General features: G+C 36.6%; 4 protein-coding genes across 4 annotated transcripts; 2 read left to right on the top strand and 2 right to left on the bottom strand.

Annotated features, from left to right (window-relative positions):
* Positions 1-1,423: 1,423 nt before the first annotated feature.
* Positions 1,424-2,079, bottom strand: LOC120168196 (plastocyanin). The gene has a single exon (XM_039176997.1). The coding sequence runs from the start codon at positions 2,012-2,014 to the stop codon at positions 1,511-1,513; it is 504 nt and encodes a 167-aa protein (XP_039032928.1). The 5' UTR covers positions 2,015-2,079; the 3' UTR covers positions 1,424-1,510.
* A 1,601-nt stretch (positions 2,080-3,680) lies between these two features.
* Positions 3,681-5,071, bottom strand: LOC120168207. Its single transcript, XM_039177007.1, has 4 exons — positions 4,820-5,071; positions 4,639-4,721; positions 4,271-4,528; positions 3,681-4,145 (listed from the first exon to the last, which is right to left on the bottom strand). The coding sequence occupies exons 1-4, from the start codon at positions 4,947-4,949 to the stop codon at positions 3,978-3,980; spliced, it is 639 nt and encodes a 212-aa protein (XP_039032938.1). The 5' UTR covers positions 4,950-5,071; the 3' UTR covers positions 3,681-3,977.
* Positions 5,072-8,942: 3,871 nt separating this feature from the next.
* LOC120168171 lies at positions 8,943-9,709 on the top strand. Its single transcript, XM_039176982.1, has 2 exons — positions 8,943-9,356; positions 9,410-9,709. Exons 1-2 carry the CDS (start codon positions 8,943-8,945, stop codon positions 9,707-9,709), a joined length of 714 nt encoding a protein of 237 aa, XP_039032913.1.
* Positions 9,710-11,670: 1,961 nt separating this feature from the next.
* On the top strand, positions 11,671-12,632 carry LOC120168169 (secreted RxLR effector protein 161-like). Its single transcript, XM_039176981.1, has 2 exons — positions 11,671-11,787; positions 12,159-12,632. Exons 1-2 carry the CDS (start codon positions 11,671-11,673, stop codon positions 12,630-12,632), a joined length of 591 nt encoding a protein of 196 aa, XP_039032912.1.
* The last annotated feature ends 4,767 nt before the right edge of the window (positions 12,633-17,399 follow it).

Below are 17,399 nucleotides of genomic sequence, written 5' to 3'. Positions count from 1 at the left end.
TCAGGTTTCCCTCGTTCCAGTATCACTTTCGTCAGGGTTTTATTTATTTTTGGTGTCCAGAGTCTTATGATAATGGTCATTCCTCCAATATCAAACCAAAGAGATGGCAATGACAACTAAAAGACAACCTAGCAAGGAATGTGTGTTAACAACCCAGAACCATTCTTCACTGGACTTTAACATTGCCTGTGGAAATCTTTCACCGGTACCGCATATATGTATTACTAACCTATGAAGCACGGGGACAGCAAAGGAGTCCCGTTTCAATTACCCGATACGTTTCGGGCATGGGGACGGTACGGGTACGGTGGCAGGGTATGCCTGATCGAATTCGGGGACGGTCAAAACTTATCTGGGGACGTTTCGGGACATCCCGGGGTAATTACCGTCAACAAGAATTATTCGGGCCGAGAAGAGGAAATCACTAGCCGAAGGCGGAGGAGGAGCCGTTGGGACCCTCCTTCGGATTCAAACGAAAAACAAAACGGTAATGGTGAGACGGGCGGTGGGAACAAGAAGAGGAAGCCCCGATGGGCAGATGATGAGCCTAAGCTTGTGATTAAACTCCCCTATTTCCGAAAAAGAAGAAAAAAAACAATAGGAAGAAGAAGGTCGCGGGTGGAGAAAGTAGGATTTATAGATTTTTTGGTATAATTTCTAATTGATTCCTTAACTTTTTAGGTATTTTGAATTTAGAAACAATATTTTAGTATTTTTCAAATTGGACACTAAAATTAATTTAGGGATTTGGAAAAAATTAAAATGTTAGGTTTTAGTTAGAGTTAAATTAAGGTGTTACACTAATTTTTCTACGAAGTATTGATTTTATTTATGATTTTTTATATCTATTTATAATTTTAAATTTTTTTATATGTCGTATCTTTACCGTTCCTGTATCCTGTAATTTTAGAAATTACCGTTTTCCGTCACTGTATCCGTGCATAATAGTTACTGACTACTAGAAATGTTGAAGCAGAAACTAGTCAAGTTGAAATGCTCCCTTATAGCTTTGTAAGCTATAAAAAACCATTCGACTTGAGGTTTATATATTAAGATATAGAGCTTAGACCCTGCTCGATCGGTGCTGCTGCTGTAGAAGCCAGAAAATGAGTCTTTTTTCAGTTGCCTCTGCAAGCGACACACTGAACTAAATGATTAATGATGTTACCTCCTTCTATGAGCGCCTCGATTATGTTTTTTTAAAGAGTGGCTCCTTATGCTTTATATCATTCGATTTGGGTATATGCTTTCAACCTTGTAGTATACATGGTTTTAGTTAATGGCTAGAGGAAGAGTTCCCGAAGGAAAATCAGAATCTAATCGCTTTATTGGTTGGACTTGGATGGTAAAGCAGAACAGAAATCCTATTACAAGCAAATATAAATACAAATTTAAAGGATAGATATGAAGATAGGAATCCACGAAGATCTCATCTATCCCCAGCACTCAAAACTCTAATGCTCAAAAAGTACAAGAGATGTGTGAGATGATACATGCACAAAGCTGTAACTTAGTTAACTGTCACTTTTCCAACCATACCAGCACCCTGGTGAGGAGAGCAGTAGAAACTGTAGCTTCCTTTCTCGGTCAAGGTAACAGCATAAGTCTCCCCAGGGCCATTGAGTAGGTCTTCCTCGGGCATGGAGATTTTGGATGCATCGACCCCGCTTGGGATTTCGTCCTCGTCGAACACCACATTGTGTGGGAACCCAGCATTGTTCTTGAACACAATCTTCTCCCCAGCGCTCACGCTGATATTGCTGGGGACGAAAGCCAGAGACCCATCATCACCACCCAGCAAGACTTCAACGGCCAAAGCATTACTGGAAAGGATTGCGCTAGCAGCGGTTGCAGCCACAGCCACACCCACGTCCTTAAGTAAGGCCTTGATGCCCACCCTTGGGACCGGAGAGGCTGCAACCTTGGCTGCAGAGCTTACTTTAGCAACGGCTGAACCGGACTTGAGGCCAGTGAAGGATGGGATGGTGAGAGCTGCAGAGGTGACGGTGGCCATTGGGATAAGGCTTGTTGAGTTGGTATGTGTTCTCAGTTCTGAGTCGCAGCAGTGAAGTGAGAAAGAGGTTGGCTTTTAATAAGATGAGGCTTGATATGTGGTTCTAAATTGATGAGGAATTCATGATTATCTGGACGGCGTCTACTGAATATTGATATGATTGGTTGGCTCGGATGTTATCCCTCGACGTGGCATTAGCACTTAGATGTGAGGTGGAGAAGAGTTGGATTGGATAGAGGTTAATTACGCCCAATTGATAAAAGGATAGTGTTATTACATACAAACATATTTTGTAACTCTCGCTCCTCATATTTTAAGTGTTTAACAACATTTTGTCATGAAAATTTTAATATATCTATTTTAATCGTGAAAATTAAGTTAATTATATTTTTTAGAATTGAAAATGAGCCTAATTGATCATAATAAAAAGAGCAGTCGAGAGTCGAACAAAATCACCCGACCTTAACCATTGCCTTCAATATTCACTAAAAATACTTATGGAAAAAATCATATCATAATATTAATATTACTTGCTGTAAAAAACTGCATTTGAACATCAGAAGCAATTAAAATAACCAGGACCTTAATCCTCAACGGCTGATACACAAGCGGGCCTTAATCCTTTCCAGTGGAGAAACAAGCAGCAATTAGCCAAACCAAGGAACTGATATTTTTGCCACTACCTATACCAAATGTGGTGCACATTGCGCAACAAGAAGATATTTCATTTACTTATCCAAAAAAAAGATATTTCATTTGAAGCCACAGAAGGACCACTCAGACAATATGAAGTCAACCCAAAAATACACAAACCATCCATTGAAAATCCAATGACTTCTATATCTTCTAATGTGTGTACAGCTTTGAAATATCAATATTACAAGCTGAAACTCTGAATTTCCTCTACCAATCCAAAATTTTACCTTCTAACTCCATTTCTAAGGAATAGGATTCTTTACAACACCATTCTGAATTCCATTTCTAGAGGGTTGGTTACATCTCCAGTCATACAAAGTCAAGATTTCATCATCCCTTAAAACATTTCCAGTCCTTGATCTAACTTGAAAACTTTGTAGACAAAATCTCTTAAGTGCAGCAGGTACAATGGACTTGATCATTCTACAACCATGAATATGTTGGAGTAGATAATACTTTGCAAGAGATCCATGCAGCTAACTCTTAAGATGATGAGATTTCACTGGCGAGGAAAGATTACAACTGGAAAGAGATGCCATTGCCACCCAATTCTAATAGTCTTAAGGAAAGGTTAACGTAGTTGGCATTAACATATCACCATCTCTTTTGACGATGACAATAAATAACTAAAGACTGCAGCATTCTTACAACCATCTTGCAGAAATCGTTATAATTTACCTATCAAGAAGGAAACGCATATCAAAGGCCCTAACTTCCCAACAAGATGATATTGATATATCTTCTACCTAACTCAATCATATGTCGATAGTAGTCCCAGTAAGGACATTATCACTCATCATCATTACTAGTTAGACAACCCTGATTTAACCTTAGAACATACATGCATAAAAATTCAAAGTAGCATTTCTTTTGCCAAAACTAACTCAACAATATTTCTATAGATAAGTTGTGCCTAAAAAATTCAATAGGGGCGTAACTACATATGTACAGAGTTGAAAACACCACTTAATGAAGCAAATATAAAATTGAAAATTATAACAAAATCAAATAAAAAACTTGGAACATGTTAAAGCTTAAAAAGTGCATGCAGCAATATCCCACCAACAAAACAATACTGCGCTGAACATCAAATGCCATTGCTATCATGCTAAGCATTATTTTGATTTTTTTATTTATAAATACAATGTTTAGCTGACAAGAAGGCTATAAGTTATCAATTACACAAAGCTATTCACAAACATGATTGAAATCAGTTTTCCAGAATGAGCAAAGAAATGTACAGATTATGTGCCATCAACCCACCAGTTCATAAAGGAAACACATTGCCACTATCATCTTCCTCATTGAATAATTTGAATCCGACATCCCATTCCGGATCTCCCTTATAGTTGAAACTGGGGTTGACATAGCATTTCATCTCATGAAACAAATTCAGATTATCCACCAGCTTGTGGAAAACATTGCATCCACAGCACTGCAACCCACCACCATCACAGAATCATTCCCCAATCAAATAAGAGCAAATTCCCGGAGTGAGAGAAAAAAATCAACATTCCATCTTCATATGCAACTCCAATATTATTAGTTTAGAAAACTTGCCTGAACGAATACGGTGCCATCGGTGTAAGCGTGGGGATTGATGGCACGAGTAGTTCGTTGACCGCAAACATTGCAAGTGAAGGCCACGCGCATCCGTCTACGTGGCGACTTGGTGAAGAGAGACCATGGAAAGGTAGAGACTTTCTCCGTATTGGATTGGTCCTCGGTTCCGGCGGGTATAGACGGACCTTCCATACCCGATCCCGTAGTCCACCCTCTTACAGACGCGTTGCTCAGAACCAACCCCATGGCTGCATCCTATATTGAATTTCCCAAAATACTCACACAACAAAACCCAAATCACTGTTTTTTTTTCCAAAAGAAACTAGTTAAAAGAAGAAAAAAATATACCAAATTCATTTGTTTACCTGGGACAGAGTTTGATTGCCAAAGAAAGGAACGATGCTTGTTTTGTTCGGATCAAATTGGAGATCGGAATCATTACTGTTCTCTGATAAATAAAACATTAAAAGAAGAAAAAAATTAGTGTTCATTATAGCCGACGAAAGGGGGAAAAGGATTGAAATAAAAAGGTAAAAAAAATAATACTTTTGGAAGAGGCGGGAAAGCGTATGATTCTAGGCGGAGAAAGTTTCGGCTTAGGAGAGAAGATGGAGAAGGAAGAGGAGTATGAAGAGATGATAGTCATATCGGTGGCCGGGGAGGTGAGTGTTTCCATGGGTATCGCGATATGTCTGCTCAGGCGTCGATGCCGATGGAGGAAGCTTCGAAGAAAAATGGCTTCTCAGTTTTCAGGTCTTCTTTGCAGGATCCGGACGTAAATTCTGGGCCTCTTAACCAGATGCCTAAGACACGTGACGCCTTTAAACCCCATTCATTTGTTTTAGGGTGAAGTACACATATTATCATTAAGCTACATTTAAATGATCGTTTTATCCACTGTAAATTATGAAATTATAAAATGATCATTAAAAGTTATCAAACTAGAGCAATATAATCGTCGAAATTTATCAAATTATTATAAAATGATCTATACAATTATCAAAATTTATCACTACTTCATAACATTCATTGGATATTTTATAGTAATTTGATAAATTAAATAATCATTTTAAAACTTTTAAAACTTGAGTTGCTAAACATATAATGTCAACATAGTTCGGTTATCATCTAAGGTATTTTACCTTATATTTTAAACGTAATTGAAAGAACAGCCCATTAGGCCTACTTTCAGAGATTGAGAATTCGAAGGAAAGACAAACACACAACCAACTATACTCGGATTTATATTCAAACCCAAAATGAAAAACGTAGCAGTCTGGGCCTTTCTCAAAGCTTTTAGATATATTGTTTTTGGTGAATAAAGAAAAATGTCTTAAATTCTAACTACAACACTGTTTTGTCTTCTTCCAGCATGTCTAACACAGCAGTTGGGGGTTCGATGAGTATGAGCACTTCAATGTCCGAGTGTTTTGCAAGCTTGGCCAATGAATCTACTATGTAGTTTCCTTTGCGTGGTACATGTTGGTACCTCATGTTCCATTTTCTTTCCTCTAGTTTCCAAATATGTAGTAGGATCGAAGGTGAACCACTGTGCATTGTTTTGCTTTTCAGTAGAAGAATAGCGTCCATGCAGTCTAATTCTACCTCTATCCTCGATAGGCCTGCTTCCCATGCTCTCAGCATTCCTATGTAGGCTCCCCACAGTGTTGCTTCCAGTATCGAACATATTCCTATGTATTTGTAGAATCCTACGATCCAATGTCCAAACTGGTCTCTTAAGTTGCCTCCACATGCTGCACTTCCAGTCGTTTTGTCTCGGCTTGCATAATTTATTTTAACCCACCCTTCAGGAGGTTTAGACCACCGTTCAGCTTGCCTCCTTTGTTCAATGATTTCTCTCGTTGCTTTATGGCTTAGGGGAGCTCGGTTCATTTGTATTGCCCTCACACACATTGCTTGGAGTCGACGGCTTCTCTCTAGCACTGTTCCCGTTTCTTCCAAAGGTGTTCCAAAAGCAGCTGCGTTCCTTGATCACCACAGGTTCCATTAAATTGCCCCATATAAGATCCCAGTCCTGCATTCTAATGTTATATTTGCTTGGGTTAGATTAGTCATAGCCCACTCTTGTATTTCCATGGAGAGGAATTCATCGAGTTTCCCTGGGTTCACCAGCGTTGACCCTGGCACAAAGGAGGAATCTATTGTCCGAGGCAACATGTCGGCGCACTCGTTCCACATTCGTCATAATCTTATTTAAGCATACCAACCACATGAAGATTTATATTCTTCGGAGTCCTCTAAATTTGTGGATAGTACGCCATAGAATCTCCTTGCAACCGACATTTGAGCCACATCGAATGCCATAGGCTGATTTAATTGAAAACCGGTGTTCCTTGCTACCTTTCCATCCAATTGAGTCGTCTATAGCTGAAGGATCAGGGCATTTTATTGCTGCCAGCAGTATATGCATTGGAAGGAAATGTTGAAACTTGCCCCATTTTTAGTTGCCAGTTTCATCAACCATATCTTTTACCTTATCATTACCGATGTTGGGCAGTAGGTTTGTCGGGACATACGATCTTAACGAGTCTATTCCTTGAATACACAGATCTCGCCAGAAGTCAATTGTTTTTCCATTACCAACGTTCCATGAAAAGGCTTTCTTGTACATCATTCCATATAATGCTAATTCCCGTCCAGAGTCTTGAACAATTTTTATTGTTAATCGTGTTCGGCATTTGGTCATGGCATTTGTATTTTGCTCGAAGCCCATTAAGGCATCTTTTTTTGCAACAATATTAAACGCAAGTTTCGTCATAAAGGCTTCATTCTGTATTTGTATCTTTCTAAAGTCGAGTCCTCCCTGTAAAATTGGGGTGCACAAGTCTTCCCATTTAACTAGGTGCATGCTTTTGCCATCTTGGGATATTCCCCATATAAAACGTTTAATTAGTCGTTCTAGTTCCTTGCATATTGGGTAGTACTGTTGATTGCATGGTATATATTGGAATAGCTGACAGTACTGTTTTTGCCAATGTGACACGTCCCGCCAACGATAGGTTTTTTACCGACCATCCGTTTAGCTTGTTTTGCACTGCCCTTACTAGATACTCGTATGACGCCTTAGTGACCCGTTTGTGGAGTAATGGAACAGCCAAGTGTTTTCCTAAATCATCCACCTCCAAATATCCGAATGCTTCATTTAGTTGATTGCGAAGGTTTGGTGCCACATTCTTTGAGTAGAAAATTGTAGTTTTAGCTTGGTTTACCTTGTGTCCAGGGACCTTACAAAAGTGGTTTAGGACATTACGGATGATCTCGAACTACTCCATGGAGACTTCGGCAAAAAGGATCATATCATCCGAGAAGAACAAATGGGAGATCCCTGGGCTATGCTTGGAAGTTGTGAACGGTTTCCATAACCCCTGTTCTATCTTGATTTGAATGTATTGTGCCAATCTTTCCATACATAGTACAAATAGGTATGGCGAAACTCCATTCCAGAGAACCTGAGTAGATACTGAAGAAATGCATTGCATAATTAGATGACATAACGAGTCTGGTATGCCGATGTCAGTTAATGTGTCTGGAACGAAACTCCACTCGAGTCTGTCGTATGTTTTTCCAAGATCTAATTTTATAGCCATCCAGTTACCTGTTTTTCTCACAGGGAGTGTGAACCAGCGCCGGGATAAATAAACAGTTGGATCCCGTTATTTAATCCTGGGATATTGTGAACCAGTGCCGAGGAAAGTATGCAATGCAACTATTGCCTATTGCATGAATTCAGAATTGATGAGAACAGTACTGTGGACCAAAATTGGAAGACCGTCGGCAGTAATGAATGAACCAGGGAATCTTTGTCTGACTACCAAACTCTAAGTAACGCCAGGGATATTAACTCTGACCTGCTTTCTTCTTCATCTATTAAAAATGCACTTTAATTTTTAATATTTTTTATTGGAAGGGGTAGGAAAAATATAAATGAATTGATTGAATCATGACTATTCATGAAAAATAATTAAGTCTTTTCATGAAAATAGTTATTTTATTTCACTCTAAAGGTCATGTCTTTCCATGATAACCTTTTGATTAAAAGGTTATGATTTTTAATTAAATGGTTAAGTCATTTCATTTAAAGATCTTAACCTTTCAATAAAGGTCTTAACCTTTCAATCATCTCCCTATATAAAGGCTAAGTTGTGACACATTTCAACATACAACTTTTACTATTTTCTTTTAAGTACTTTCCTTTCAATTCTTCGATTCTTCAAAAGTCATTTTCCGGTGATAGATAAAGACAAAGATTGTGTTCGATTATTCACTACGTTGTGCTTACTGTTGTGAACGTTTGTTGTTGTATCCTGGGAGACCGACGTCCAACGTTACTCAAAGCACCGAGGAGAGGATGAATTTATCTTAAGGAAACTGTTCATTCACGCCTCAACAAAACTCTTCTTCTACATATTCAATTTCATCCGACTACATGTTCTATTTTAATTTCACATTTTTTAAACTTTATTATTGAAACAAAATTTTTAGATTGTAATACTACAACACTATTTTTCAATATTTTGTAACAATCTTAAGACATATTCCTTGTGTCAATATAAACTCATACAGATTATTGTGGTAATATATTTAGGTAAATATATATTTCGTTTCATATTATATTTATTATTTCGGTTTTGATTCCGATTACAAAAAAATGTTTGATACTTCATCCAATTCACAATCTAATGCGATTGTCGCTACACAGACTCAGGCTGCGAGCCAAACGTTACCTATGACCATGAGTCATAATGAAAAGCCTACGAAATTCAATGGAGAGAATTTCAAAACATGGCAACAGAAAATGTTGTTTTATTTGACGACATTGAATCTGGCCAAATTTTTGAAGGATGATCCTCCTACTATTAGAGAGGATGAAGTGGATGCTGCAACCGCGTTCAACATTACCGAAGCATGGAAGCACTCAGATTTCCTATGTCGTAAATACATGTTGAATGGTTTATCTGATGCACTTTATGAAGTATACAACGTAAAGAAAACGGCTAAGGAACTATGGGAATCATTGGACCATAAATACAAAACTGAAGATGCTGGTGCTAAGAAATTCTTAGTTGCCAAATTCTTAAACTTTTTAATGGTGATTCTAAAACTGTTGTGAATCAGGTGCAAGAATTCCAACTGGTCATTCATGGTATTCTCGCAGAAGGGATGATTATAAGTGAATCCTTTCAGGTGACAACCATTATTGAAAAACTTCCGCATGCTTGGAATGACTTTAAGAATTATCTTAAGCATAAGAGAAAAGAAATGATAGTGGAAGATCTGATTATGAGACTTCGGATTGAAGAAGACAATCAATGTGCGGCTAAAAGGCTAAACAAAACAGTCAATCATAACATTGCCAAGGCAAATGTGGTGGAAGTCAAAAAAGGACTTCAAGAAAAGAAAGCAAGCTCAAATTGAGTCTAAACTAGGACCAAAATGTGGTGTTTCTAAGAAGCAAAAATTCCAAGGGAAATGCTTTAATTGCAATAAGACAGGACACATGTCATCCGAATGTAGGCTTCCAAAAAGGTCCATAACAAAATAGGCTAATGTTGTGACAGAAATTTCCAAGGAAGTATCTGAACTTGACCTATGTGTTGTGGTCTCTGAAGTTAACATGGTTGATTCAAATCCAAGAGAATGGTAGATTGATACTGGTGCCACACGCCATATTTGTTATGACAAGGGCTCCTTTGCAGAGTTGGTTTCTTGTGAGAAAGGAGAAAGCTCTATATGGGTAATGATGCAACTTCCAAGATCAAGGGGAAAGGCACTGTAATTTTAAAGATGACTTGTGGCAAAGAGTTGAAACTTCAAAACGTGTTGTATGTGCATGATATACGAAAGAACCTTGTCTCTGGGACCCTCCTAAGTATACATGGCTTTAGGACGGTGTTTGAATCCCAAAAGTTAGTTTTATCAAAAGGGGAATATTTGTGGGAAGGGGATATGTATTGAACAATATGTGGAAACTCAATGCTATCTCTGTAAAAGCTAAAAATATAAATAAGAATGATTCTTCTTCTTCTGTTTATATGATTGAGTCATTAAATTTATGGCATGGTAGACTCGAACATGTTAATTATGATACTTTACGTAGATTAATTAACTTAGAACATATTCCTCCATTTCACATTAATTATAATCATGCATGTGTTGAAGCTAAACTAACAAGATCTTCATTTAAACCTGTTGAAAGAAATACAGAACCTCTTGATCTAATACACAGTGATGTTTGTGACTTAAAATTTGTTCAAACTAGAGTAGGGAATAAATATTTTATTACCTTCATTGATGATAGCACAAAATATTGCTATGTTTATTTGCTTAAAAGCAAAGATGAAGCTATAGAAAAATTTATTCTCTATAAGCAAGAAGTTGAAACCCAACTTAACAAAAGGATTAAGAGGGTGAGAAGTGATCGTGGTAGTGAATATATTGAACCATTTGGTCAATATTGTGCACAACATGGTATTATTCATGAGGTAACACCACCATACTCTCCTCAATCGAATGAAGTAGCAGAGCGGAAAAATCAACATTAAAGGAAATGATGAACGATATGCTAGGAAGTTCTGGGTTGTCACAGAACATGTGGGGGGGAAGTTGTCTTATCATCAAATTACCTTTTAAATAAGGTGTCTCGCAAGAAAATAGACAAGACACCATATTAGTTGTGGACAGGCAAGAAACCCTCCTATAATTACTTGAAAGTGTGGGGGTGTCTTGCAAAGGTAATGGCTCATTTATCAAAGCAAATGAAAATAGGTCCTAAAACAGTGGATTGTATTTTCATTGGCTATGCTCACCACAACAATGCATATCAATTTCTTGTACATGAATCAAAGAATCCAGAAATTCACAAGAATACGATATTAGAATCTAAAAATGCCTCATTCTTTGAAAATATATTTCCTTGTAAAATTAGAGAAATTGGCTCAAGTTCAAGGAAAAGAACTTTAGAAACTATTAATGAAAATATTCAAGACTTCCAACAAGAGGTTGAAGTCGAGATAGAGCCAAGAATAAGTAAAAGGGCACGGGTAGAAAAATCCTTTGGATCGGATTTTCTAACCTATATGCTAGAGACTGAACCTGTAGCTTATAGCAAAGCTATATATTCATTTGAAAGTAATTTTTGGAAAGATGTCATCAAAAGTGAAATTGATTCCATCATGCAAAATCATATGTGGGAATTAGTGGATCTTCCTCATGGAATTAAACCATTAAATTCTAAATGGATTTTCAAACGAAAAATGAAAGCAAATGGAACAATTAATAAGTACAAGGCCAGATTGGTTATTAAAGGGTACCGACAAAAGGAAGGTCTTGATTACTTTGATATATATTCACCCGTATCATGAATAACTTCTATAAGAATGATACTTGCAATTGCCGCTTTACGAAATTTAGAAGTACATCAAATGGATGTTAAGACAGCTTTTCTTAATGGAGACCTTGATGAGGAAATTTACATGGAACAACCTGAGGGTTATGTAGCTCCATGACAAAAAAAGAAAGTATGTAAGTTGGTAAAGTCATTATATGGACTTAAGCAAGCACCAAAGCAATGGCATGAAAAATTTGATAGTGTTATGATATCAAATAGATTTAAAATAAATGAGTGTGACAAATGTGTGAATGTCAAAATCACTGTTGATGGATATGTAATCATATGCCTCTATGTTGACAACATTTTCATTATTGGAAGTAACAATGAAATGATAAAACGTACCAAAAATATGTTAAATTCAAAATTTGACATGAAAGACATGGGACTTGCTGACATGATTTTGGGCATCCAAATCAAAAGGTCATCTGAAGGTCTCATATTGACTCAGACACACTATGTAGACACACTATGTAGATAAAGATTCTTGAAAATTTTATCAAGGATGATTCTGGTGTAGCCAAAACTCCAATAGATACAAGTCAACATCTATCCAAAAATAAAGGTGAAAGTGTTAATCAAGTGGAATATACAAGGATCATAGGCAGTCCAATGTACCTTATGAGTTGCACTAGACCTGATATTGCTTTCACTGAAAGCAGTTTAAGCAGATTTACAAGCAATCCAGGGGAGAAACACTGGAAAGCAATTGTAAGGGTATTGAGATATCTCATATACTCGAACTATGGATTGCATTATTCTAGAGATCCTGCTGTGTTAGAAGGATTCTCTGATGCCAGTTGGATATCTGATATTCAAGATACCAAAGGCACAAGTGGTTATATTTTCACATTGGGAGGAGGAGTTGTGTCATGGAAATACTCAAGAAAAACAATTATAACCAGATCCATGATGGAATCTGAGTTTGTAGCCTTGGACAAAACTGGATAAGAGGCATAATGGTTACGAAATTTTTTGGAGGATATTCCTGAATGGCCAAAGCATGTACCCAAAATATATATATATTGTGATAACCAAGCAACAATTGGTAGAGCACAAAATGTAATGTATAATGGTAAGTCGAGACATATGCGACGTTGACACAATACCATTAGACAACTGATGTCAACTGGAGTTATTTCTATTGATTTTGTAAGATCAAAAGATAACATTGCGGATCCGCTAACCAAAGGGTTGAATCGAGATCAAGTTGATAAAACATCAAGAGGAATGAGACTAAAGCCCATGAATTGTTAAGGCTCTATGTGAAGGAAAACCCAACCTAGTTGACTGGAGATCCCAAGATCTAGGTTCAATGGGACAACCTACTTGCATAGACCTGGTGAGCTCACTGTGGGGGTTTTATCCCCAAGCCCATTCCTATGATTAAAACAATGACTAAAATGTGGATAAGGTTAAGCAATGCTTTTAATGACCAATATGTGTTTCGTTGAACCGAACAACATAAGTTACCTATGTGAGAGTGAAGTGGAGCCACTTCAAAGAGACTATTGGGGCATAGTTCTCTAAGCTCTTACAGAACCAGGAGATGTCCACGGCTATATGGACATAACCATGAGAACCAAACTCTTTTCAGTAAGTTATTTGTGTGAGGTATGTCATCGCTTACACAAACGGTAGGACAGTTCAAGGACATCACGTCTACTGGACAGCCAATAAGGTAAACATATTTTCACAATGGAAGGTTCAAAGGGGGACGCCTACCTATCCTATACAAATATCGAACGTAGAATCTATCACCATATCGAGTCAATGTTTTAAACAATCAAATTCGTTCATGTGGGGAATTGTAGGAAAAATATAAATGAATTGATTGAATCATGACTATTCATGAAAAATAATTAAGTCTTTTCATGAAAATAGTTATTTCATTTCACTATAAAGGTCATGTCTTTCCATGATAAACTTTTGATTAAAAGGTTATGGTTTTTAATCAAATGGTTAAGTTATTTCATTTAAAGGTCTTAATATTTCAATAAAGGTCTTAACCTTTCAATAAAGGTCTTAACCTTTCAATCATCTCCCTATATAAAGGCTAAGTTGTGACACATTTCAACATACAACTTTTACTATTTTCTTTCAAGTACTTTCCTTTCAATTCTCCGATTCTTTAAAAGTCATTTTCCGGTGATAGATAAAGACAAAGATTGTGTTCAATTGTTCACTACGGTTGTGCTTACTGTTGTGAACGTTTGTTGTTGTATCCTGGGAGACCGACGTCCAACGTTACTCAAAGCACCGAGGAGATGACGAATCTGTCTTAAGGAAATTGTTCATTCAGGCCTCAACAAAACTCTTCTTCTACATATTCAATTTCATCCGATTACAGGTTCTATTTTAATTTCACATTTTTTAACTTTATTATTGAAACGAAATTTTTTTAAATTGTAATACTACAACACTATTTTTCAATATTTTGCAACAGAATGGTGGAAAGAAAATGTTATAAATATAAGTTTTAAGGGTTTATAATGTTCTCAGATTACTTAAAAATTAATTAAGTTTGTCTATAGGATATATTAATTTTATTAAAAATAGAAAATATCTAAATTATTTTTAATTGTAAAATAAAAATATTCAAATTACAATGAAAGTTTACAAGAACAATCGTAAACTAAATATGAGAAAATTAGTCACTTAAGATCACATGGACCATACAAAGAAAATGTTAAAAAATCTAACCAAATAAACTCAAATAAAATGTAAGTACAAATAGATACGATCGCATCGAAAAACGAATCACAAAAGGAATGAACATATTAAAAGACTATCAACAAATCGTAAATCTATATCCACAAACACAAATCGTGTATTCAAATTTAATCTAATAACTTAATGCAAGAAAGATCACTAATTTAAAATTATCTGGAAAAAATTTATCAGCAATTTTCTTTTAATGCGGATGAAAGTACAAAGTGAAACGGACGAAATATTTGAAAGACGAAGAGAACAAACATGAGAAATAAAACTATATACCTTACCGTCCATAACTGCAGGTTTTGTTGTTGTAAATAAATGCCCACCTATGTAATTTATTTTCTTATTAAAGATTTGCCAACGCTCCCCGCTTCTCGCATTAACTATCCTCGACTCGCTCCGTTGCCTCATTCAAACACAATTGTTGGACACTTTATTTTCAAATCTTAATTAGTCGATGAAATGTGCTAATTTACATTCATTCATTGGCTGTAAATAATCGATGAAAATATTAATTACTGTAGTAATGCTTTAGATGCATGTCAATAAAATCTATACATGCATTACACTTTTGAGAGATACGAATCCGGTTGATCAAAAGATAGTAAAATGTTGTTGCAGACACTTCGACCAAGATGAGTCATGTCTATTGGCGAAGAATGGCTTTTGAGACCCCACCGGACGTTGGTTATTAAAGAGGAGAGCATTAGTGCTTAACTTGTATTTTTGTTCACTGCTAAACAAAACAAAAGGTAATACATGCATTAAATGTAAAAGAATCATGCCCATTACAACCAGTGTAAACCCGGAACCAAGATAATAATCTAGTTGGACGTTATGTGGCATCAATTACATTACTTGCATTTGGATACGGTGGTTTAATGACAAATGAACTCATCGTTGAGTATACCATGACAACCGACTCTTTCTTCAGTCAATCAAGGGACGATGATTTGGATACAGGGAAACCAGATTGGATCGTAATTCCATCACCGTCATAGTTTGCTGCATGCTAGCTCTGAAGGTGCGTAATACGTATAACAAAACATATTTTAACGTCGAATGCATATAATTAACTCGAGGTATATATCTATATATAGCTAAAAAGGTTATATTATAGCAAGTCCATTAATGGGCTCACTCTTTAGAAAATGAAGAAGTTCATCAATTTAAGCTAAAAAGGTTAGCTGAGCCTGCATACAAAAAAAAATGAAACAAGAAACATTAAACAGTAGAAACTTTAATGCTAGAACGTCTGAAACATAAAGAGTTTAAAAAGAAAGGGTAATGCAGAAGATGGTAGGGGAGAATATTGTACCTTACAATCGGTTGCTGGCCAGATGGATTGCCTTGTAAATCAGAAGATCAGAGATGAAAAAGCACTAGGATATTGGCACGGCTCAATCAAAGCACAGCAAGCAACGAGAAATTACACGTAAAAACTCTTTTGAAGCGGTTTTGTCTGAGTGAACCGAGCCAACATCGCAGTGACTATTTCAACCATATTGGAGAATAGCATGCAGTTCATTTAGGTTAAAACAAAACAGATGATGAGTTTGTTTAATCTGAAAGAAGTAGCTAGCTAGCAGTGATTTCGAAGGAGAAGAAAGGAAGAGAAGTGTGAGATGAAAGTGGAATTTGTTGGATCTAATTTAAGGACATAAAACAAAAGAGTGTTGCAGTGGGTGCATTAAAAACCCTGGACTATCGAGGACCAGAGCATTTAATAACAACCCTTGACCCATCCCCCTAATATTCCCTCTCTTTCACAATACCAAACTCCCTATAATGGAATTGGCCTTTAAATCCTTTATCTTTTTCTATTGTTTACACCAACAAGCCAGAGTCTCAGAAGGCACAGACTGAAAACACTGAAGCATAATTAATAAGGGGAATCGACCCCTAAGTTCATAAGTAACTATGTTGTATCTCCAACTCTGCCAACTGCCTGCACCTTAATTACTCTTTGTAGAATCATCAGATTAACGATACAAAAATTTTCCCTTGCTTTCCTATCATTTAGTTCACTAGCCTACAAGTTGGTGAACTTCGGTGAGTGTACTGAGACTCTCCCTCCTTAGAATGTTGTGTTCTCCAGGGAGCAGTGAGAGGGGCACCAAAGTTTTGGTCTCGTTGGTTTCATGTTGTATAAACTGTATAATCATGTTGGGTCGGTCCACTTTCATGACTTAATCAGCCACCTTCATATTTTAAAATAAATTGAAGTATTTTGAACTGGGACAAGCCTAATAGGCCCGGGGAATTTTAAGGGAATGGATTTTTTGGACTTAAAAACTTTGGACCAAGTGGACGTAATATATTAGGCTAAATAGCAGCGCAATTGTTCAGACAGAACAGAAGATGGGTTGGTATATGAGACTGTATGGGCCTAGACATTAAGAAATTAGATTGCTCTCTAGTCAGAAAAAAAAGAGTTCGCAAATTACTTTACAACCCATAAAATACAGAAAAAGGCATTGCTTATAACCCGCCAGTGTTCTGTCATGTACTATATGGTAACACCAGACAACATCGTATAAAGAGATACTATTGTCAGTTGTCAGTCTAACTCTGCTTAGGACGATGTATCGGACCACTCAGTCAATGCCACGACGTTCTGTTGCAGCCTTGGTCCATACACCCATATATAGGCCGTACTTCCCTACATAGGTCAGTCATTACGAAAGCTTTCTTTAAAATTCGCGTCTTTACCCAAAAAAATAAATAAATAAATAAAACACCTAAAATAATCAATAATTACATGTCTAGCATTTATAGACTAAATTTTATTGATTTAACACCCATTTGTTAATACGAACGAAAGGTGCGGATCACCAAACGCATATTCCTTTAGTTTTCGTCCGAACTGGCACTAAGTGGACAAAGCGCGGATCACCATTTACGCTTTTGCTAAGAAAATTAATACGCGACGAAAGGTGTGTATCATTATCCACGTCTTTCATTATTCACCATGAATTATTGGGTATTTCATTATTATTT

Source organism: Hibiscus syriacus, unplaced genomic scaffold (assembly GCF_006381635.1).
Source record: "Hibiscus syriacus cultivar Baekdansim isolate YM2019G1 unplaced genomic scaffold, ASM638163v2 tig00111715_pilon, whole genome shotgun sequence".
NCBI lineage: Eukaryota > Viridiplantae > Streptophyta > Magnoliopsida > Malvales > Malvaceae > Hibiscus > Hibiscus syriacus.
This window is presented reverse-complemented; position numbering and strand designations above follow the sequence as displayed.

Coding starts and splice junctions, on each gene's coding strand:
- LOC120168207 (XM_039177007.1), bottom strand. CDS start 4,949: ATGGAAACACTCACCTCCCCGGCCACCGATATGACTATCATCTCTTCA. Junction 4,722..4,819: donor CTTTCCCGCCTCTTCCAAAA/GTATTATTTTTT, acceptor TTTATTTATCAG/AGAACAGTAATGATTCCGAT. Junction 4,146..4,270: donor ATGGCACCGTATTCGTTCAG/GCAAGTTTTCTA, acceptor GGTGGGTTGCAG/TGCTGTGGATGCAATGTTTT.
- LOC120168196 (XM_039176997.1), bottom strand. CDS start 2,014: ATGGCCACCGTCACCTCTGCAGCTCTCACCATCCCATCCTTCACTGGC.
- LOC120168171 (XM_039176982.1), top strand. CDS start 8,943: ATGTTTGATACTTCATCCAATTCACAATCTAATGCGATTGTCGCTACA. Junction 9,357..9,409: donor CTGGTGCTAAGAAATTCTTA/GTTGCCAAATTC, acceptor GTTGTGAATCAG/GTGCAAGAATTCCAACTGGT.
- LOC120168169 (XM_039176981.1), top strand. CDS start 11,671: ATGATACTTGCAATTGCCGCTTTACGAAATTTAGAAGTACATCAAATG. Junction 11,788..12,158: donor TGGAACAACCTGAGGGTTAT/GTAGCTCCATGA, acceptor CACACTATGTAG/ATAAAGATTCTTGAAAATTT.